General features: G+C 39.6%; 1 protein-coding gene across 1 annotated transcript; it reads left to right on the top strand.

Annotated features, from left to right (window-relative positions):
• The first annotated feature begins 1400 nt into the window (after positions 1 to 1400).
• Positions 1401 to 24077, top strand: scin (scinderin). Its single transcript, XM_080046118.1, has 16 exons — positions 1401 to 1667; positions 8941 to 9095; positions 9622 to 9783; positions 9961 to 10110; positions 10776 to 10868; positions 11139 to 11271; positions 12058 to 12146; positions 15273 to 15488; positions 17624 to 17745; positions 18221 to 18311; positions 18615 to 18785; positions 19204 to 19381; positions 22794 to 22915; positions 23046 to 23123; positions 23207 to 23267; positions 23587 to 24077. Exons 1-16 carry the CDS (start codon positions 1475 to 1477, stop codon positions 23748 to 23750), a joined length of 2178 nt encoding a protein of 725 aa, XP_079902244.1. The 5' UTR covers positions 1401 to 1474; the 3' UTR covers positions 23751 to 24077.
• Positions 24078 to 24936: the final 859 nt, after the last annotated feature.

The raw sequence follows: 24936 nt of genomic DNA, 5'->3' as shown, positions 1-24936 counted from the left end.
TATAAATAAAGAGGAAAAACATCAAATTATTGTTGTTTCATATGGTCATAATGTGTAGCCTTATGTCAATGCCACGTTATGTGGCTTGTAGCCTACGATGTGAAACATCATTTTTACTGTATTTTTGGTGCTGGATGCGCGTCACGCGAGAAGAATAGGCTCAAGCTGACACTCAGCTGATTAAGCTGTGTATCAGCTGGGTCGGCGCAGTTCAGCTCCAAACTGACACGGGGATAGTATTGACGGTCCCGTACATGGGAAGCAAAATAAAAACACACACTTCTTGCGCAGCGTGAACCTGTTGGCACTGTGCGAGAGACGCTCCCCTCTCCTTCATCTGATCGCTGAACACATTCAGCATTTATATTGTTCTGGGCTCCCGGTCAAACCACAACTAATCTTCCTAATAATGGTGACAACAACACTTTCCCATAATGTGAAGCTGACGGCTATTTATTAAAAAAGAAAAGAAAGAAAAGGCACAGTGCCTCCTGCATTTGGGTCGGATCGAGTCCGAACAAATTCACACCACAAACGAACTGCAGCAGAGTGCGTTTGGAAACGCATCGAGACTACCTCTTCAGCTGGGTCTCGGAGCGTTTGTTTGGTCCGCACCCGAGTGCGATTGCTGTATTCACACCTGCCTGAAAGATGCGCACTGAAGGCAGAAGTGCATCTGAGTTCGTTTCAACCGAACTAAACACGGCATGTGTGAATACACCCTGAGTCTGGTCCGGCTGCTTTGCGGGGGTTCTGTCTCTTGAAGAGCTTGTTGACGTCCCTCTCATGCAGGCAGAGAGATGTCACTGTGGTAGAGGAGGGGAGGGACTCAGAGTGTGAAGTGGAGAGACCCAGGGGTCTGCTGAGCTGGGGGTGGGGGGGATGGTGAGATGGGAGATGGGAGAGATGGGAGAGATGGGAGATGCATGCTAACAGAGTAAACAACATTCTATGACAACTATGAGTCGCTAAGGTGCTTGAGTTACACAGTAAGCTTTGTACTTTCTTGTAGCCTAATCTTTAAATGTATACTCTCAAATAATAAACAAATGAATGAATTACATTTGTTAAACTTTGTATGAATATACTAAAATAAAAAAAGGTCCTCCGTCGTAATTTTTTTAAAAGTGTGTGCATGTCTGCTGAAAGACCTTATTCATGCACGTGTATTGGTTGAGGATGCTGTGTGTGTGTGTGTGTGTGTGTGTGTGTGTGTGTGTGTGTGTGTGTGTGTGTGTGTGTGTGTGTGTGTGTGTGCGTGTGTGCGCGTGTGCATGTGTGTGTGTGTTGGCAGCATGTGGACACACCCTCTGTGTGTACAAGGAAGCATACTGTAAAAGGCTGCTGCTGCACACTCACTCACTTACTCAGTCAGTCAGTCAGTGTACAGGAACAGAGCAGCAGTGTGTTAACCTTGGTCCTTCAACACTCATCCTCTCAGCCTCACTAACAGCAGCAGCAGCAGTAGAAGAACATGGTGCTCCACCACAAAGAGTTCTCCAACGCAGGCAAGGCAGCCGGCCTGCAGATTTGGAGGATCGAGTCCATGGAGCTGGTCCCTGTGCCACAGAGCTTATGTGGGAACTTCTACACCGGAGATGCCTATGTGATTCTCCACTCTGTCAAACAGAGGGACTGTTTCTTCTACCACCTGCATTACTGGCTGGGTAAGTAATCGAAGACCCGGAGCACACACTCAATCATAATAAAGGAAACATTTGCTTTAAAGGTGGAGTCAGTGATTCTGAAGCTTGTTGTCGGAATCACTTTTTGGTCCAAAGCTGTGGATTTCTCCTCATGAGACATACTGTACTGTGTGTGCACTGAAAGGAAATCTGGTGTTGCTATCTATAGTAGCCCTTTGTTTAAATACACTTTATTTACATAACAGTTTACTAGGCTGTGTATTAACACAAAAAAAAATTCAGCGCACACACAATACGTAGATATTCACTGATTTTGACCAAATATGGTTTGACAACAATCATCCTCCAGAATCACTGATTACACCTTTAATTGGATGTAATAGCATTCAGAGTCATCAGGCTGTCATGAAGTGGTGAAGAAGTGTATAAGGGATTGGCTACATATCAGATAGCCTTCTGAAGAAATAATATATGCGCTTTCTCAGGCACATTCTAATGAAAGCAATACAGACAGATAGAGATATTGTAACTAAGAAGAGATCACCTTCATGCTAGAGTCAAACTGCATTCTTTTCTCAATAGTGAAGTGAACAGCTGATGATTTAAATACCAACAGTATTGTTTCTCCCTGTGGTTATTGATGTCTCAGTCAATACAGGATCCTTCGGGGTTCACTTTTCCAGTTTGACGACTCACTCAGCCAGTGACACATGTAGTCATGAACTGTCATAGCACTAAGAACAAAACTAAACCAAAGAATATTTTAAATGGCACCTGAATGAATAAACATTCAAATGTATATGCATACGTATATACAGTACATATCACATCAATGATAACTATCTACCAATACAGTTTACAAAAGGTTGACCTACCATCAAATGATCAAACTAACAAATTAACATTAAGTTATGGCGCTAATGTCAGCTTAGCTACTTGGTAAAACAATATAACTGGCAAATGTTAGCTAGCTATAAAGTAAGTAAAGCCTCCTGTGCCGGTAAGTGATTTTAAGCTTTCTAAAGTATGTTTGGATAACGTGGATAATTCTTAAGCCTCTCCCTAGTAATAGCAGCCACAATTACCTGCTGTTTTCCTGTTTGTCCTCAAATTAACTTGAGTTTAAAGCAACAATATGTAATTTTTCCACCTTCATTTAAAAAAAAAAGAAGGTCTAATAGTACAATAACGTATAATGGGGAGAAAAGCCTCTGTCCCGTTCATTGGCCAGAGCAAACAGTGGGCAACAAGTCCGACGCCGAGCTAAAGTTAGCAGCTTTTCTGAGCTAAAAGTAACCTGATGTCTTCAGCTTGGTACAAAAATCGACCAATCCTTTTAACTCCAAAATGTATCTCCACCTGGTCAATTAATCTTCAACTTAGAATTATGAGTTGTGGAACCTTACAAACCTATCTAAAGATATCTAAAGCCTATAGATGTCATGACAACAGTTGAAGAATATTACATATAAACACAAGTTACTCTACATGCAAACAATGAGCTGTGGAAGCTAGAGTCAAATTTGCACAAAATCCGGTAAGTTTACTGTACCTTGACAGTTGTTTTTTTCCGGTGTTATGCCCAAATCTGTGACCCGTCAGAAACTGTGACTGCAATAGCACCAGCTTAACCACACCTCTGCACGTCAACAAATGCTCATTGTCCTTGAGGGGGAGCTGTAACAGCAATGTGTGAGTTTTACCACAGTGCAGTTGCACTCATGAGACCTTTAGTTGGTGGCAAAGTGCACCAAACCGGAAAGTTACACATTGTTTCTTTTCGAGGTCGGATCTTCTTCCCCTGAGCCATTGTTGTTCAGTGAGTGACACTATTTCACTGCGTATACGTTCCTTCATTGTCGTGAACAAACAAATTCCAGTTTATTTTGTCTCAGTCCTACACCATCTATTCACTAGAGAACCAAATGTGGATTCATCCACCACTGAAAATAGTCTCCATCAAATGCTGTTTGAGTTACCTTTGTTAAAGATTACTGAGCCCAGCTTTTTAAGGCCAAAAAGTTTATGAAAAAGACATTGCATTTGTGAGTTCATGAAGTAACAGACCATACAACACATTGTTGGTTTTGGTCTTTATATGAGATTTACTGACAAAATGAAAACTATAGAATATTAGTAAATAGGCCCAGCTTCCCAAGAAATGACATGTATACCTGACAATGCAGTAAATTACCAGTCCCTCAAAATGTAACTTCAGTTCAACAAAAGTAAATACATAAAAAAAAGTAAATACATTAAAAAAAATACATTAAAATACATTAACACTTATAGTACCTCTAGTAGTGGTGTTGACCATAGAGATAGTTTTGATTTGATTTTCCCACATTTTGAAATAGCTATCTCTGGTATATGTATAACTACTATGCTCGTGTTGATTGCAAACAAAAGTTCCATCCCATACCATAAAGGGTGGAGGTTGACTCCACAGAGACAAATCACGGACAATATAGGTTTTTCTTATGTGATGATTTTAGTGTAGCAATCCTTTAACTGTTCTACTTTTATGGTAAATGCCTCCAGAGAAATTCATGGTAGGTTGTTTAAGCACAGAACCATACATACACAGTACACTGTCATACCTAGTCCCAAAGCTGAATCTTTAGAACTAAAGTGACTGCTGGAATGCTGATGTGATTTGTTGTGTGGCTGTTTTTCTATATTAACCTTAGCTCCACTTTACTGTGCATGTTAACACGTGTTAGACGGTTCTCTGTCTCTAAATGCCGTCAGGCTTGAGAAATCATTTGCTTCCAACAAACAGGAAGTACCAATTCATTACATATGACTTGTGGACACGCAATAATCTGTGTATGTGACCAAGAGCAGAATACAAGAGGAAGATCAGTACTTCCTAATTTTTTTTGCAGCACCAGTCAGCACACACACTTCAATCTGTAAACCATCTACTAGGTCTTTATGTCCTGATTAAGAGATACCACGAATAGAGTGTTTCATGATCAGAAGCTGAATGCATTGCAGAGTGAATATTGGACTTACATTTAGCCTCATCACATGGACACAAACATGACTCCAAATGAAGGCTGTGTCTGCTGAATGTGTAAATAAGGCATTAGCCATATGTCAATTATAATAAGTTGTGTACATAGCTTTTTCAAACGTCACGTTTAAATATTTAAATCAATCAAGTCTATAAATATATTGTATTGGAATTCGGATTTCCAAGTTATTAGTAATTGGACCAAAACATAAATATACAGTGTGCAAACTGCTATATTATTCAAAGACTACTAACAGCACCTTACGTTTTCCTTCATAGAGACCAGGGGCCTGTTTCAGGTAGCTGGTTTTGAGGCAACCCAGAGTTTGTTCGCTCTGAGTTGGTGGAAACTCTGGGTTTTCCGTTTCAGGTAGCAGGTTCAGTGCAACCGAGAGTCAGTTACTGCGGCAACATACGCCGTGGGTCTAACCTGCTGGATAGGTGGTTAGACCTACCCTGAGTTTGTTTTCACTTTACGCTGCAGCTCCGACTGAAGAAAGAGTGTCACTGTCACACGCGTCCCTGTACAGTTTGAAGCAAAATCACTCTATAGAAATCTCCATCGGGATGTTTTTATCATTTCCTGATGATTTTACGTTTGACCAATCATTTATCTGATCAGTAGCCTTGTTCTCAGCCCTCGGTCCGTTCATATAGGCGGCCACCTTACACATCGTGACATGCTCTACATTCAGATTAATAAACCTATTTGTAGCCTATTGTATGTTTTTTAACGTCTGTGCCACTGAACAGATTTATGTCAGGTGGATTCATGTAACGCTGCGGCTGCACGCGATCGTTGTAGTTCACTTGTGCGATCCTAAAGTCACAGACAAGCCTCGTTAAATAGCCTAATATGAATATAAAAATTATATAATAATTTAAACTGTGATCACTTGAGGAAAATGGATCTGGTAATAAATCAATCAGGCTCTTCAATGGAAACTGTCACCTATGTGTCTTGACGTTAATGTATTTCACTCCCCATTTAAAAGAAGCGACAGTCTGTTCTGTTTACTGCACAGTAGGCTTTAGGCACTGTCAGTAATGCTGTGCCGCGCCAGCTTTATTACTTTACAGCTGATATGCGTAACTTTTTAAGATAGACTATGGCTTCTCATACGGAAGCGAAATGATTATCTTGACAAAAAATGTTTGCTCTGTTTTTTTCTGAATTGCCGAGGAGATTAGATCAGAGTTATGAGACAATATCCCGTTAATTCTTCTCCATACCATAAGCTCATTCGTTAATATTTCTAACTCTAATGGGAGGAGCGGAGATTTCTTTTTTTCTTTTTTGAGAAGTGGGAGGATCAATCATTTGTTTCTTCTGTTTCCATGGTGAATCATGTTATCAGCGATCCATTGACGATGGCTTTTATGCACACGCTCCACCCAGAGTGAACACGCTCAGAGTTGATTAACCCAACGCTGATCCACTGTTCTGAAACCGAAAACCCAGAGTTGCTTATCAACGCATGCGCTCTGAGTTTACCAACTCAGAGCGCAGGGTTAAACCCAGAGTATGTAAAACCAGCTACCTGAAACAGGCCCGATATTTAGTTTTTTTTCGATCGCTAAACCACAGTGGGCACAACTGTAGCTCAATGTGCAAAACTCTAACTACAGTCTGCACTACCAACAGTCACTGGAGCTGAACAGTTCACTTCACCTGCAAAACAGGTTCAGTGCAGCAAACACTATATGAACCAACCTCATTGAGATAACACACACTGTCACTCAGAACCTGCTCAGAGTATAAACACTAGCATCAAACCCCAATACACAAATTACAAACTGTTAATCTTTACAGTTTGAATAATATGAGTTATTTCACACAAATTACATAATATTTTCTTTGATGAAAGGGTGAAATTCTTTCACATGAAATTGTTTATTTTATAACATACCATTTTTTTAAGAAAACAAAAATAAATGAAAATTAGAAGTTTGCTTCAATAGATACACATTTTGTATATTTTATTGAAAACATTTCCAAATGTAGTATTTATCTGTGTAAATATTCTAATTGTAATACAGAAATATATCCTGTAATGTTGTCATTTACTGTGAGGATGCAACTCTAAGCTGTTTGTTTGCTGGAAAATTCGTATTACAGATGCAACTTTAGATTTTTGCAGATTGGGTTGCACTCTCAACCCTGCCTCTCTCAATGAGAGACCATGATTCACAACAGGGTCTATCAGTGTTGCCCTTACTGTATTTCATCAGACATTACAGCTCTATGTCTTCTAGGTCTTCCTCCACACATCCACACTCTCACTGCCACTCTTCTCCCTCCAACAACCTGTCTTCCTGGGTCCATTTCCAAAAAAATATACATTTTTGAGCTTTCCCTTTATACTGTATATATGTTCACTAACAAGTCTAAACAAGACATCTTAGTGTTTGAGTTGAAATTGCAATCCGCAGTGTTTGAAAGGGATTCATTCTGTTTTGAATGTGTGGTTATACAGCAGTGTGTTAGCATTTGAAAAAAGTGCTGGAAATCCACAGTGTTGTGCAGGCTGCGGTTAAGCCATGAGATAGGTGTGTAGAGTTTTGAAAGTTGTGTATAAGCAATGAAAAACTAGCTAAAACGAGCTACAGTTTGGTCCGAATGAACCGCTGCTCTGCATACTGTTGTTAGAGTTTTGCACTTGTCGTTCCAGTTGTGCCCACTGTGGTTTAGCAATCGTAAAAAAACTGTAATGATTTATAAATCTTGTATTTATTTATTTACCACACGGGTCATTGTCTTTTACCTCCCAGTAAAATATATCTGTTGCAAAAACCTATGCAGGTGTTGATCAGTGAGCGTACTTCCTTCCTGTAGCACTGAAAGTCATCATTTCCCATCAGAGTAGAAAGTCAATTATACGCCTAAGATGTTTTCCCTTTCTGAGAAGAGCCATCAGCATTAATCATTACCCATCATGCAAATAGACATCTCACACACACTTCCTTCCTGTCACCACAATAAGATAAAAACACTTTGCGTGTTTTGTGTGTGTGTGTGTGTGTGCGTGTGTGTGTGTGTGTGTGTGTGTGTGTGTGTGTGGATGCAGAGAAACATCTGTCACCCACTAACAGCTCCACTTTAGTCAAATCAACATTCACAACGGATAAGGAGTCCAACAAGCATTAAGACATCAAACTATGCTGTTATTGTTTGCTTGCCTGCCTCGTTGCTGTATGGGGATATTTGTGTCATGAAACTTCTAATAAATGCTAAGAATTTAACATTAATCTGTAAAAAACAATAATGGATTCACCAATCAAATTTCAAATGTATTTCAAGATAAAATAGATTAAATCTTTTTACATTTTAGAAAATAAATGTATGTTGAAACAGTAATATTCATATAAATACAGCAGCTCTTTTTCTCTGCTCAGACAGTTTGGGCCAAAGAGATCTTAATAAACTAAACTCAACTGCAGAGGAAAGGGGCAGTTTTTCCTTAAGCTCCTCATGTGTGAAGTTGACAGCAACCTATGGTTTTGGCTGTGGAAACTTTCCCTTTTAGTAACACTTTAGTTGCATTGACTTCATCTGGATACAGCAATGAGTCATGTTTCTTTCCTGTTTTCATCCCTGCCACATTGCTTTCCTTGACCTGGGTTTAAACTGTGCCGGTGCTCTCTTTAAAAAAAACTCCAATTCAACTTTATGACCAAGAGATTAATCTTCTCTCACATATAAATTGTTTCTGTTGATCTCTATTCAAATCAAAATCAAACTGCATTTATACCTTTCATTTCATTTCTCAAGTGCATGGCTGTGTTCCAAACGGCCTACTAACGTCCTCCCTCCTACATACACAACATGTATACTACATACTGTCTACTTAACGATCGATTGTGTATGCAAGGTTGGTCGGACGGTTTACACTGTATACAGAAGCAATTAAGAATAAAAAAAAAAACTTCTGTGTCGTTTGAAAAGACGCAATGAATTGTGGAGCGGTTGAGTAGGAAAAGTAACCTATTAATCCATATACAAAATCTTCCCGGAAGTAAGTACTCATCTGGGCATTTCTTGCATACACAACCACAACATACTCAAATTGACTTCAAAATGAGTATGAGTAGGAAGCTAGTAGGGCTTTAGATACACAGCCCATGTCTGAATGGAGAAGATGATTTCATGAAAATGTAGTGTTGTTTTCCAGTGCCAGAAGAACAGTGGATTCTCAAATAAGCGCAACATAAATGAACACATTCATTATTTTCCCCAGTGTCCCTCATTGGATGGCTGTGCTTGTTCTTTAATAGGAAAGGAGTGCAGCCAGGACGAGAGCACGGCAGCGGCCATCTTTACTGTACAGCTGGATGACTTCCTGGGTGGGAGGCCCGTCCAGTACAGAGAACTGCAGGGGGTGGAGTCTACTGCCTTCACCAGCTTGTTCAAAGGAGGGATCACTTACAAAGTATGGATGTGATTCATTATTGGTCTGAGAGTAGGATCAACTTACTTATTCTGCAGGACATTATGTGCAGTTGTGACTTTACTCTGAATTAAACCCTGCGTTCCAAATCACATATACCTTTCCTTTTTTCTATACTACATACTAAAACATGCTGTTTTCCATACTGCAAAGTGCATTACATTGGATGATGTACTGTATAAGGTGTTTTTGGCATATTGAATTTGCCTGGCATGTATTTAGGCTTCCTAGATCTTTTTCTGGCATACTAGTACTAAATAGTATGGTTGTATTGACATTAGCATCTAGCTCAAGGAGTGTCTGTACAATCTTAGAGCTGTGAGGATTGTTTTTCTGAACTAGAGTTGGATTCATGATTAAATCATGGTTTTTTCCACTTAAATCCTGTTCCAAAGTTATACTTAGACACAGGGAAGAGTGACTCATGGCCATGGGACGGAAGAAGAAGTTCCAGTCTAGAGTAAACAAGGGGATGGAAGAAAGTTGACAGTGTGTTTCTGTCCCTCAGACAGGGGGCGTGGCCTCTGGCTTCCACCATGTGGTGACCAATGAGCTTTCAGCACAGAGACTGCTCCACATCAAGGGCCGACGCGTCGTCAGGGCAACGCAGGTCCCTCTCAGCTGGTCCAGCTTCAACAGCGGAGACTGCTTCATTGTTGATCTTGGGGATGTAAGACTGACACACTGTTTTTCTTTCTGCTGTGTATTTGCAAAGGGAGGAGGATTCACTTTCCATAGAAGTCGAAAGGCTGACACTAGTTCCCTGTCTTTATGCCTGTGTGTGTGTGTGTGTGTGTGTGTGTGTGTGTGTGTGTGTACCTGTGTCTGTGTTTCCCAATCTGATCAGATGATCTATCAGTGGTGTGGATCCAAGTGTAACAAGTTCGAGCGACTGAAGGCTGCACAGGTGGCCCGAAGTATCCGTGACAACGAGAGGAATGCCCGTGCCAAACTGGTGGTAGTAGAAGAGGGGGGTGAACCGTCCAGGTTAATTGATGTGAGTGTCAACCTGATCTGTTTATAGGTAATACAACAAAGTCAATCACAGGTTGAGGTATAATCCTTACCGTATATGGAACTAAATCAATAGGAAGCAATCGTATGGGGAGTATGAATGTAACTAATTCACAGCACTACGTCCACCTGTAATAGGCCACACCCCCTAGACCCCAGGTGTGTAGGCCAACAGGTTAGCTTTATAGCAATTGGTAGGTATCATTTTTACATTGGACATAGCCAGGTTAGTTGTTTAATTCTGCTTCCAATCTTTATTCTGAGCTGGACTCAGCACATTCTGACTTTTCTTCTTCTTACTTAATTCAAAATCATGGCACACCTAATCCATTTTCCCTAGGAAAGGCATGTTACACATGCAAATCAATGCTGCATTGATATTTTATCTTGTCTTATTCTGTCTGTCTGTTCCCTGAACATTTTCCATCACTAAATGTTCATGGTATGGCTTTTGGGTTACTTCAATTAGCAGTAAATGACCTGCGGACGTAAATGGATGCAGTAATGCTTTTGTGTGGGATTGTGGAGTGACTTGTCTAAATAAGTCACTCCACAAGAGTGGATGCTTGAATCCACTCTTGTGGATTGAATGGCTTGTAAAATCTGGATGCTTGAATGGCTTGTAAAATCATTCTTTTACGTTAACAGGTCCTTGGGGTAAAGCCAGAACTGTCAGGGGGAGATGACGATGAGGATATACAGGCAGACGTGTCCAACAGGAAAATGGCGAAACTATACATGGTACAGTATTCACACACACGAAATACCATTGATATCAATTCAAGATTCAAGATGGTTTATTTGTCATATGCACAACAATAACAGCAGCAGCCATTCGAAATGAAATTCTTAAGTCCCAGGCTCCTCTAAAGAAGAAAATGTATTCAACCTATTCCTGAATCTGACTAAATGTAAGAGTTGACCTGAACGTTATAATCCTCAATCAGACCAAAAAGTATTGATTGATACGATATTTTTAAGATCTGTGATTTGTGTGTGGTATGTCCCCAGGTCTCTGATGCCTCAGGATCCATGAAGGTCAGCGTGGTGAAGCATGAAAACCCATTCCTCCAGAGTGACCTGCTCTCAGACGAATGTTTCATCTTGGATTATGGCAAAAACAACATGATATTTGTATGGAAAGGTAATCATTTCTCACCATATCACGTAGACATCTTTTTAAAATATTATATCGAACAATATCCAATTACATGTACAGTATCCTATTTCACTACGGTTATTATTACTTTTATTCTTTATTTCCATGTACACTGTTCTATTTTGTCTATTTTTAATTTACCTTCATTTTGCATTCTACTTTATATTTATATGGTGCACCTTATCTCTACACCTTTGATCTAAATTGTGTCCTTGCACTACTTTTGTACTTATTTGTGTCTCAGGTGTTGCTCTCTTCACTTGTGTGTTTCTATTATACATTCTCTACTTCTATATTGCATTGTTGAAAGGAGCCTGGGACTTAAAGGAATACGGAACCCATACAGAACCGACGTTCTATCATTATAAAATCACTATTAATATAATGAATCAGGTTTTTCTTCCCTCAGTCTTCCCTTGGCCCAGCTGTCCTTTTAATCCTAACCCTTACTGTGATGTCACAAGAAGGAAACTGTAGGGTTAGACAGTGAGACCATAAAACACTCTTTCTGCATTTTCTCAAGCTAGGATGATCCGATTTTATTTTCTTTTGCACATTTATACTAAATAGGATCTCCGAGTTCAATACACCTTCATATTTCAACTGGTGAAGTCGGTCTTTAAGCATTGATTTCTAGTGTGAGTGCAGACAGCAGCACTTGAGAGAGGCCTCTTTGAATGGCCTTTTGTGTGTATGATTGAGCAGCAGGCTGTGTGTATGGTGGTTTTCATATCAACATGGACCTCATCTTTTTCTTTTATCTCCCAACAGGGCAAAGAGCCAACCCCAGTGAAAGAAAGGAGGCCATGAAAACAGCTGAGGGCTTCATCAAACAAATGGGCTACCCAGCAAACACACAGGTTCACTTTCATTTTCACTTTTGTCTACTATATTATTTATAATTGTGCCAGATTCGTAATGCAACTAAGTAGATCTTTAATTTGAACCACTTTTTGATTTCATATCTGTGAACAGTATGCAGGCCTACAAGCACAGATGAAACATTACTCAGTTAATTGACAAAAATGAATTAGCTATAGTGAATATTTTGATGATAGTTGTTTTCAATGGGAATATGTCAAAAACAACATGGTTCCAGCTTCTCAACTTTGAAGAGTTGCTGCTTCTCACAATTCTCTCAATGTTTATCAAGCAGAGAATCAATCTATGAATACAATTAATAAATCCACAATGAAAATCAAATGTTTGGACAGTCCCACCATACACAATGAGCTCCACCTCATCCAGCTACAAACCTGCTTTTACATCAATGAATGAGTAATAATAATCTCACATATAATATTATAACAGTCACTTCTACTTTTAACATTTTAACAACATTTTCCTGATCATACTTCGATAGTTATACTTTGGTAATGTTTTCAATGTAGGACTTTTACTTACCCTTTTATTTTTTTAAGATATTTTTTGGGCATTTTTATGCTTTATTGATAGTGCAGAGAGACAGATGTGAAATGGGGCAGAGAGGGGAGTGACATGCAGAGAATGACCGCAAGCGGGAATCGAACCCGGGTCTGCTGCTTGGCCTGGCCGGGGGGGGGGGAGGGGGAGGGCCTTGAGTATTTTTTACAGTTTGGCCATTTGTACTTTCGCATCGGTAACACTTTACAATAAGGTACACAAAATTGTAGTAGCTACTACATACCTACTACATAGTTTTTTTTTTTTTGTGCTACCTATGTGTTAGGTAGCACAAAAAAAAAAACCCTATGTGTTAGGTAGCACATAGGGTTTTTTTTTTTTGTGCTACCTATGTGTTAGGTAGCACAAAAAAAAAAACCTTATGTGTTACCTACTACATAGTTTTTTTTTTTTGCGCTACCTATGTGTTAGGTAGCACAAAAAAAAAAACCCTATGTGTTAGGTAGCACATAGGTTTTTTTTTTTTTTGTGCTACCTATGTGTTAGGTAGCACAAAAAAAAAACCCCCTATGTGTTACCTACTACATAGTTTTTTTTTTTTTGTGCTACCTATGTGTTAGGTAGCACAAAAAAAAAAAACCCTATGTGTTAGGTAGCACATAGGGTTTTTTTTTTTTGTGCTACCTATGTGTTAGGTAGCACAAAAAAAAAACCTTATGTGTTACCTACTACATAGTTTTTTTTTTTTTGCGCTACCTATGTGTTAGGTAGCACAAAAAAAAAAACCCTATGTGTTAGGTAGCACATAGGGGTTTTTTTTTTTGTGCTACCTATGTGTTAGTTAGCACAAAAAAAAAAAACCCTATGTGTTACCTACTACATAGTTTTTTTTTTTTGCGCTACCTATGTGTTAGGTAGCACAAAAAAAAAACCCTATGTGTTAGGTAGCACATAGGGTTTTTTTTTGTGCTAACTAACACATAGGTAGCACAAAAAAAAAAAAACTATGTAGTAGGTAACACATAGGGTTTTTTTTTTTTGTGCTAACTAACACATAGGTAGCACAAAAAAAAAAAACCCTATGTGCTACCTAACACATAGGGTTTTTTTTTTTGTGCTACCTAACACATAGGTAGCGCAAAAAAAAAAACTATGTAGTAGGTAACACATAGGGTTTTTTTTTTGTGCTAACTAACACATAGGTAGCACAAAAAAAAAAAACTATGTAGTAGGTAACACATAGGGTTTTTTTTTTTTGTGCTACCTAACACATAGGTAGCGCAAAAAAAAAAAAACTATGTAGTAGGTAACACATAGGGTTTTTTTTTTTTGTGCTAACTAACACATAGGTAGCACAAAAAAAAAAAACTATGTAGTAGGTAACACATAGGGTTTTTTTTTTTTGTGCTAACTAACACATAGGTAGCACAAAAAAAAAAAACCCTATGTGCTACCTAACACATAGGGTTTTTTTTTTTTGTGCTACCTAACACATAAAATAGGTAGCACAAAAAAAAAAAACTATGTAGTAGGTAACACATAAGGTTTTTTTTTTTTGTGCTACCTAACACATAGGTAGCACAAAAAAAAAACCCTATGTGCTACCTAACACATAGGGTTTTTTTTTTTTGTGCTACCTAACACATAGGTAGCACAAAAAAAAAAAACTATGTAGTAGGTAACACATAGGGTTTTTTTTTTTTGTGCTACCTAACACATAGGTAGCACAAAAAAAAAAAAAACCTATGTGCTACCTAACACATAGGGGGTTTTTTTTTTGTGCTACCTAACACATAGGTAGCGCAAAAAAAAAAAAACTATGTAGTAGGTAACACATAAGGTTTTTTTTTTTTGTGCTACCTAACACATAGGTAGCACAAAAAAAAAAAACCCTATGTGCTACCTAACACATAGGGGTTTTTTTTTTTGTGCTACCTAACACATAGGTAGCACAAAAAAAAAAAAACTATGTAGTAGGTATGTAGTAGCTACTACAATTTTGTGTACCTTATTGTAAAGTGTTACCTTTGCATCTTTGACCATAAGACAGTCCATATGAGCTAAATAATATTGACACTTAAATAATTAAAAAATTATATTTACTCAAACGTGTTTTTCAGCTACAGTTTACACCACTGAATTGTTTCCTTTTCTCCTTTTTGGGGAAAGACCTGTTTCTTTGCTAATGTTTCAATGGGTCGTTATTTAAAGTTGGGGTAAGCAGTTCTGGAGAATGTTTTGTCTTTTTTAATTTTTTGTCTTGAATCTTTTTTGTCATAATCCGCAAATATCTCCTCACAATCTGCTATCTAGACTGTGTATTACCACCAGATTTTCTTTCAGCGCGCACACGCACACACACACACACGCACGCACGCACGCACACACACACACACACACACACACACACACACACACACACACACACACACACACACACACAGTACAGACAAGGCAGCGGATTGTGAGGAGATATTCACTGATTTTGACAAAAAAGTGATTTATCAACAAACTTTCTCCAGAATCGCTTACCCCCATTAATTGAGCCCTACGCAAAAATATGACTTAAACAAATGTCTGCGCTGCTTTGATGGTGCCTGTAGATCCAGGTGTTGCCAGAGGGAGGAGAGACCCCCATGTTCAGGCAGTTCTTCGTGGGCTGGAGGGACAAGGACCAGAGCGAGGGCTTTGGCAAGATCTTTGTGAACGAGAAGATTGCAAGGATCCCACAGGTGGAGTTTGACGCCTCCAAGCTCCACCAGTCCCACCACATGGCAGCCCAGTACAACATGGTGGATGACGGGAGTGGAGACACACAGGTGAAACACTGTACATTCTTACAGTGGAGGAAATAAGTATTTGATCCCTCACTGATTTTGTAAGTTTGCCCACATACAATGAAATGAACGGTCTATAATTTTAAAGCTAGGTTTATTTTAACAGTGATAGACAGAATATCAAAAAGAAAATCCAGAAGATCACATAAAAGAAAAACATAGAAATGAAATAAGTATTTGATCCCCTATCAAAACATTGCTTAGTACTTGGTGGAGAAACCCTTGTTGGCAAGTACAGAGGTCAGACGTGTCTTGTAGTTGATGACCAGGTTTGCACACATCTCAGGAGGATATTTGGACCACTCCTCTTTGCAGATCCTCTCCTAATCTTTAAGGTTTCGAGGCTGTCGCTTGAGCTTCAGTTCCCTCCACAGATCTATTGGATTAAGGTCCGGAGACTGGCTAGGCCACTCCATGACCTTAATGTGCTTCTTCTTGAGCCACTCCTTTCTTGCCTTTGCTGTATTTAGACCCATCCACGACCCATTTATACGGACCTGGCTGAGATAAAAAGAGGTTGTCACCCAGTATTTCATGGTACATGGCCCCATCCATAGTTCCCTCGATGTAGTGAAGTCCACCTGTCCCCTTAGAAGAGAAACACCCCCAAAGCAGAATGCTTCAACCTCCATGCTTGACAGTGGGGATGGTGTTTTTGGGGTCATAGTCAGAATTCCTCTTCCTCCAAGCATGGCGAGTCACCATGCTACCAAATAACTTGATTTTGTTCTAATCTGACCACGTTACCTTCTCCCAAGCATTCTCTGAGTCGTTCAGGTGTTCATTGGCAAACTTCAGACGGGCCTGTACATGTCCCTTCTTGAGCAGGGGGACCTTACGGGCACTACAGGATTTCAATCCATTACGGCATAGTGTGTTACCAATGGTTTTCTTGGTGACTGTGGTCCCAGCTGCCTTGGGATCATAAACAAGCTCCTCCCGTGTAGATCTGGGCTGATCCCTCACCTTTCTCATGATCACTGATACCTCACAAGGTGAGATCTTGCATGGAGCCCCAGTACAGACCAAGAGAGATTGATGGTTATTTTGTGTTTCTTTAATTTTCGAATAATCACACCAACAGTTGTCTGCTTCTCGCCAATGGTCTTATAGTCTATTCCGGCCTTGTGTAGGTTTACAATCTTGTCCCTGATGTCCTTAGACAGCTCTTTGGTCTTGCGTATGTTGGAGTTTGATTTATTGACTCTGTGGACAGGTGTCGTTATACAGGTAACAACTTGAGACAGGTGTGTTTTATACAGGAAACTAGTTGAGATTAGGAATACTTTTTTAAAGCACGAGGACTAACCTGTGGGAGCCAGAATTCTGTATGGTTGGAAGTGGATCAAATACTTATTTCACTCAATGAAATGCAAAATAATTTATATGTTTATTTTAATGTGATTTTCTGGATTTTCATTTTGATATTATGTGTCTCACTGTAAAAATAAACCTAGCTTTAAAATTATAGACTGCTAATTTCTTTGTAAGTGGGCAAACTTACAAAATCGGTGAGGGATCAAATACTTATTTCCTCCACATGCTTATGTTTCTGGCATAGCAAATTGAGTTTTCAATGCAGTTCTACAAATAAGTGCATTATACTTTATTACTCCATTGTTACTATGGGGGATTGTAATCAAAGCAAGATACAACACATCCATTTAGTGTTGCGGAGGGGGATATCAACGAGAGAAGTCAACCAACACCACTCCAGTGGGATGATAATGTTACTCTGTCATGCTGGATGGGTGACGGCTGACCAGGCAACTGTTTGCCAACACATTGCTGAAAACCTTTTGAAAGTAAAAGGGAAAAAAACTTAGCCCAACGAGATAGCAGCTATAGCATATTCCAGGGGTCACATCATCTAGGGGTGGTGAAAAAATCGATTCATAATTTGCTTTCATGTCATAATTTGCCACAACGCCTCTTAGCACACAGTGAACTGGAGAAGGTACTGAAATCTGCCTTTGAACTGAATCCAGAAATCCATTTTGGACCAGAAATAGTTTTGAACCAAATTGCGACCCAAAGAATCTAAATCGAATCTTGGAATTCCAAAAGATTCACAGCCCTAACATCATCCTTCACATGCACCTTGTTTCTTTTACCAGATCTGGAGAGTGGAGAGCAGTGGCAGAGTATCTGTGGACCCAAAGAGCTACGGTCAGTTCTATGGCGGGGACTGTTACATCATACTGTACACCTACGGCAAGGGACAGATCATCTACACCTGGTACGACTCACCATTAGTCTATTAGAGGGTGTCAAGCATACTGTGACTTCTGATCTGTGATGTTCAAATGCTCTGAACAAAGCTTCCTGATTTATGTACATTATATGCATAGTTTATTTTCAAGATGATTTGTCAAATGCACAACAATTACAGAAGCAGTCATTGAACATTTAATTATTAAGTCCCAGGCTCCTCTCAACACAAAAAGTAGTGCAAGAAAACAGTGCAAATAAAGGGTGTAGACATAAGGTGCACCATATAAATATAAAGTAGAATGCAAAATAAAGTTCAATGAACTGTAGTGAAATATAATATTGTACATGTAATAGAATAATGTTAAATATAATAAAGTATTTATTATATCTACTGATAATGGCCTATTGTAGTTGAACCAGGAAGTTCCTATTGTATTTGCCAACTGTCCTGTTTAAATGACAATGGAATGACTGTATTGTCATATCCTTGTCGCATGTAGGCAAGGAGCCAGCAGCTCTTTGGATGAGCTAACAGCCTCGGCCTACCTGACTGTAGAGCTGGACCGGTCACTGGGAGGCCATGCAGTTCAGGTAAAGCTAGTGGGAAGGCAAAATGGACAGCACATGCACACTTGTACAAGATTGCTAATGACATGTTTTTCTGTCTGATGTGAAGCTAAAACGAGGATTGCTATGCATTGTCACACTATACAAAGACCCAGTACGAATCCGGCCCGGGCTGTTTTCTGCATGTCATTCCCCTTTCTTCCCTGTTTTATCTCTGTCTCTCTAAAATGGTCTAATATAAAGCTTGAAATCTTGACAAATAAGTTTGTGTGTGTGTGTGTGTGTGTGTGTGTGTGTGTGTGTGTGTGTGTGTGTTGGTGTCATCAGGTCAGAGTATGCCAGGGTAAAGAGCCCCCACATCTCCTGAGTCTCTTCAAAGGGAAACCCCTGGTTGTGTATCAGAACGGTACGTCCCGTCTCGGGGGTCAGGTCCCCCCGGCTCCAACCCGACTCTTCCAGGTCCGACGCAACCTGGGCACCATCACGAGAATCTCTGAGGTGAGGATAGCCCTGCTGTATGAATATCTTCACTCACGGCAGTACATTTTGACATTGCATGGGATAGTTAAGTATTTTTGAAGTAGGGTTGTATAAGGTACGTAGAGGCATAGTCTGTTACCTTATGGAGATGGCGGTCAGCGCAGTCATTTTGTCAGTGAGTGCAAGAAGAGTTTGGATGAGTAGCAGAAGACAGCCATGTACTGTTGAAGAGGGGGCCTGAAGAAAAACGATGTTTTGCCAAATATATAAATGCTTCATTATAAAATAAATATCCGTTCAATCGTACACTAAAATGTAGGATTTCTTTCACTGCTGTTTTTCCGGACCGATACGAATCGGCATGGTGATAAATATCTCATACCACCACACTTTAAAAGGACTGAACTATCCCTTTAACATTCGGTTTGTTTTTCAGGTTGATGCCATAGCATCCAGTCTTAATTCCAATGATGCCTTCCTGCTGAGGCTGTGTGATGGGACTGGCTACCTGTGGATGGGCAGAGGAGCCAGCGAGGAGGAGGAACGTGGAGCTGAGTACATCAGTCAGGAGCTACGCTGCAAGAGCAAGCGCATAGTGGAAGGAAAAGAACCAGGTCAAGATCTACATTTGACTTGATATGCTGCCTATACAATGATCCATTATATAGATGGATAGATGGAGTGATAGAAGGATAGATAGATAGTAGGGCTGGCCCGAACACCATTTTACAGGCTTCGAATACTCGTTGGATTTTCCGAGTTTTCTAAAAAAACAAACCCTCAAAACCAACATTAATAAACCCAGTGTACTCACTGAAACCGAGTGTGTGGGGGTCCATAGGTAATGGGAGAAGTTAATGCCAATCAGATGTAGTGAAAGCTGTGCCTCACACAGCGCGTTACATATATTCAACTATATACGTATATATAACAACTGGTTCTAGTATCAAACAGTGTGCCCAGCCAGCATTGGTTATGCCTGGCTAGTAGCGTACACGAACCAACCTGTGATAACAGACCAGGGACCAGTGTCAGATAACTGGACTTAAAATCTTAAAGTAATTATTGGAGGATGGTTGGGCTATTTATTTAAGAATACTTAACACTGTATACTAATATTTAGACACAGCCTTCACTATTTTGCAAAGTGTCAACTAACTATAAGCAGGGACAAGCATTGTGTGTGCTTATGTGTTGTAATATGTGCTAATATAAGTCACATGCTGAACATCAAACATTATTTGGTTCATTTATACAACTACCTGTACATCTGCTTGCATGTCCTGTGTTCTCATTTGAGTACTATTATAACTAAAAACTTTTTGGTTTCATGATGCCGCCCCCCATAGTTTTGCATTTATTTAATGGAATACCATTGAGTGTGTGAGTCTGTTAACATGGATGGAGAACTTATTTCCATACAGTCAATCAAATGTTGCATACAGCAGTGAGAGCAGTGTCCTCCTATCACAGCTGAACAGACAGACAAACATGAACACACCTATGTTTAAAGTGCAAAGCTTGCTGAACGAGTGGCCAAATAAACATTCAAAGTTGTTACGCTAGCATCACTTAGCTAAGTGACAGCTGAAAGACATTAAGCAGCATGTAAACAGTCCTACATGTCATATGGCTCTAGTTTACTTGTCTGTCTTTCATCACACATGCACTGTGGCAGTACATCAAACACAGACACCAAGCATACCCAGATGCCTGATAGTAATAATAATAATAATAATAATAATAATAATAATAATAATAATAATAATAATAATATCTTTATTTATATAGCACCTTTAAAAACATTGGTTTACAAAGTGCTTTAACAAAATACATACGAGCAAGTACAATCAAATGAATACATATTAATCAAAAAACACACATACAAAAAGATAAATACACATACTCATATATACACACACAACACAACAAACCAAACAAGATTAAAAGGTGCTAGGATAAAAAGACATTGAGGAAGAGAATAAAAAGAATAAATAGACGGCATCACGTAAAAGCAAGTCTATAAAAATGTGTTTTAAGAAGTGATTTAAAAGAGGTTACTGATTCAGCCAGCCTTATCTCCGCGGGCAGGTCGTTCCAAAGCCGAGGCGCCCTGGTGGAGAAGGCCCGATCACCTCTAGTCTTGAGCCTCGACCTTGGGACAGTAAGGAGGGCCTCGCCCGCGGATCTAAGGCTGCGAGCAGGCTCGTACGGGGTCAGCATGTCTGTGACGTACTCGGGGGCAAGACCCCGACGAGCCTTAAAAGTGATCAATAAAATCTTAAAATCGATTCTAAAACGGACAGGGAGCTAGTGCAAAGAAGCTAAAACAGGAGTGATGTGATGCCGTCTGTTAAAACCAGTGAGAAGCCTAGCTGCTGAGTTCTGAACCAACTGGAGGCGGGGGAGTGATTTGTGGTTGATGCCGGTTAACAGAGAGTTGCAGTAATCTAGACGGGAGAATATTAGTGCATGGATGACTTTTTCAAGGTCGGGTTGTGATAGAAAATGTTTAATTTTGGAGATGGTTCTAATGTGGAGAAAACATGACTGTACAACTTTGTTAATGTGAGGGATGAAAGTGAAATCTGAATCTAAAATGACACCTAAGTTTTTGGAAGTGGGCTTAATATTATCGGATAATGGACCGAGGCTGATGGGGCTGGTGATGGTGCTTGGCGGGTTGAACAGTATTATTTCAGATTTGGAGTTGTTAAGTTGGAGGAAGTTATGGGCCATCCAGCGGTTCACATCTTTGAGGCAGTCTAAAACAGCAGCCAGGCTTCTCGGATCGTTGGGTCTCAGCGGTACGTATATCTGTGTGTCGTCAGCATAGCAATGAAAGGAAACATTGTGCCGCTGGATGATTTGGCCGAGTGGGAGCATATATATTGAAAATAAAATAGGACCTAAAATTGAACCCTGCGGTACACCCTAGGCTACTTGGGTTGTAGAGGAAGAGTGGTTGCCGATGGTGACCGCACAGGTTCTATTAAAAAGATAAGAATTGAACCAACCAACCACAGTGTCCCTGATACCAATAAAAGATTTAAGACGATTTATTAAAATTGTGTGATCAATAGTGTCGAAAGCGGCACTTAGATCTAAAAGAATTAAAATTGCACTCTCTCCTCTGTCAGTAGTTAAAAGCAGGTCATTGGTTACCTTGAGGAGGGCAGTTTCTGTGCTGTGCAATGCTCTAAATTAAAACCAGACTGAAATTTTTCAAATAAATTATTTTGTGACATAAAAGATAAAAGTTGGGAGGACACAACTTTTTCTAAACCTTTTGATAAAAATGGAAGTTTAGAAAATGATTAAGATCAGAGGGGTCTAGGTTGGGTTTCTTTAAAAGAGGTTGGACCACAGCACGCTTAAAAGCAGATGGAAAAACACCATGGATTAAAGAACTGTTAATAATAGATAAAAGGCTGGGTCCGACTGTATTTAAAACCTCTTTAAGAAACTTGGTGGGACTAAAATCAAGGCTGCACGTGGGTGGTTTCATGTCTGTTAAGATTTTGGATAAAAAGGACAGTGAAACAGGTTGAAAATGGGTAAAATATATACAAATGTCGCTACTGGTGGATAAAATGCTGTCTATAGGGGTGATCTGACGAAGAAAAAAAATGTAAAGCTTATTGCACAATTGGCCTTTAAGACAGATGGATATTATACACACACACACATGAACTCATAGTCATTATGCACATGTACATTTAGTCCCTCTAAGTATATCACCTTAAATACGCTTGCATTTATTAAAAAGTACACATAGACTTTGTATCTCAAAAATTTGATTTACCATGACTATTTTTTGTCATTTCCAACTATGTCTATTTTTTCTGTTGGAAATGGTCTTCCACACAACACTGATACATTCTAGAACTCAATCTCAAGGCAAGGTGTGAAGGCAGACAAATTAAAGTCCGGCCTTTTAGCATGTATAATGCACAATTGTTTTATGCCCACTGTATTTCCTGAGGGTTGCTTATTGCCAGTGTGTGTGTGTTTTGTGTGTTGCAGCTGACTTCTGGTCTTCGTTGGGGGGAAAGATGTTGTACCAGACGTCAGAGAGACTGGAGGCTCAGACCCTGGCTCACCCTCCTCGACTCTTTGGATGTTCCAACAAGACAGGCAGGTTCATAGTAAGTATTTGATCCACATTATTATAACAGTATGTTTTATTTGTGTTGCCTATGTTTGTTGTGGTTTTTATTGTGCACATACATCAAATCAAAAAAGGCTGTTCTCATTAATGGCTATTATGGTGTGCAGATAGAGGAGGTACCAGGAGAGTTCACCCAGGAAGACCTGGCTGAAGATGACGTGATGCTGCTAGATGTGTGGGATCAGGTGCACAGCTATGGAGCTCAATATTAAATCATGTCTATACAAACTCAACCGTCACTCTAATACTCACAACAATGTGTTTGCAGGTGTTTGTCTGGATTGGAAAGGATGCCAATGAGGTGGAGAGGACCGAGTCTGTCAAATCTGGTGAGCATTTGGATTGGACTCATCACCATAAGTCTTTTAGGTTTTGTAGTGTTGCTGTTTAAGGATGGAGCTAAATGAAAGATGTTTTATCGCTAAAAAATATATATATATTTACTAATTACCTCAGAATTAGCTTTTTATATATTGACTGAGTCCTCCATGTTTCACAACAATGTTTCTACAGTAGCACAGAATGGACAAACTTAACAACCTTACACCATTTAGTTGACGTCCTGGGAAAATGCACCTGTTGAAAGACCGGTGGAGGGATGAAGCTGTGCATATGTGTTCTAACAGTGGCACTTTGCCACCTCTGCAGCCAAACACTACATAGAGACGGACCCGAGCGGCCGGGACAAGCAGACAGCTCTGGTGGTGGTGAAACAAGGTCACGAGCCCCCCACCTTCACAGGCTGGTTCCTGGCCTGGGACCCCTCCCACTGGGACGCTGTCGCCTGGTGCATCAAGTCCATGCATCTTTAGATCCACATCATACGCATGGATTGGTCCACACAGGAAAACACAAACCTTTTTTTTATCACACTGATTATTTCAAAGAGAACGTTTTAGTGTACCTTTTATAAATGTGTGTCCTGTAGGCTAGCATTTAATATTGGAAATTGTGCTTGTTCTGCTTGTCTTTCCCCACACAGGGGCACTCAAGTCACATGAAAGTACAACTTTAAAAAGTTGGCATGGTGGTACAACCATTTTTTTTAGTTCTGATTCTGAAATACTGTATCTACCAATGTGTATGTGTTTGACATTCATTCCCAAACTGTAAAAAAAGAAGAAGTCTGCTGTCTGAATGGGGCAACGAAAGAAAAGGTTGGTTAGAAAAAAACTGCTCTTTTCATAAGTGATGTGATTTGCTTTATTGCTTGGTTATTTGTATCCAAAAATAAAGAAAGATTGATGAATACAAGAAGGATCCTCTCTTTTTTAAAGAATAATTCAATATATTTTTTAAACATACTTACATGGTACAGCCTCAAAGCAGATTCTATAGTAGTAAAGGTTGCCCTCCCTTACATATTGTGTGCGGTTTGTTAGAACAGGGGTTCTCAAACTTTTGATAGCTGAGGGCCAATTTAGGAACCCAACATTGGACCGAGGGCCGCCGAAGGAAAAAAAATTATAAAATTGAAATAATTTCAATGGCCAGCGTCTTTGCGTCTTTACAGTTTACATGTATTGGTCAGCATCCAATATTGTGTAATTAACACATTTAAAGTAATAAATGAAGGGCTAGGTCTCATTTCAACATTGGGGAACACACATTAAAAGCGGGGGTCTGGGGGTTGTCCCCCCAAAAAATTTGAGGTTCGAACACTTCATTTTGTGCATTTTGGTTAATTTTTATGCAGTAATTTGTGTCTTCTGTATTTATTTATGGTGGAAATGTTAAGGAAAAGACAACTCGCTCCCATTGACACACATCTAATGGAATATAAATCAAGGCACTGAGGCATTCTGTATTGCATTCAAATATTTATTCTACTTTATTGTTCAAAACTTTCTACACATTGAAAACGTATCACCTTTTGGAGTGTTTTTTTGTAGGACTCACTACTCATGATGCAGCAGCAGTGTTAACTATTATGACACTATACATTGGAAATAAACAGGGTGGGCTATCAGCAGTCAACTAGGCAGATAGTTCCATGGC

The sequence above is a fragment of the Ammodytes marinus genome (assembly GCF_949987685.1).
Source record: "Ammodytes marinus genome assembly, chromosome: 17".
Lineage (NCBI taxonomy): Eukaryota > Metazoa > Chordata > Actinopteri > Uranoscopiformes > Ammodytidae > Ammodytes > Ammodytes marinus.
This window is presented reverse-complemented; position numbering and strand designations above follow the sequence as displayed.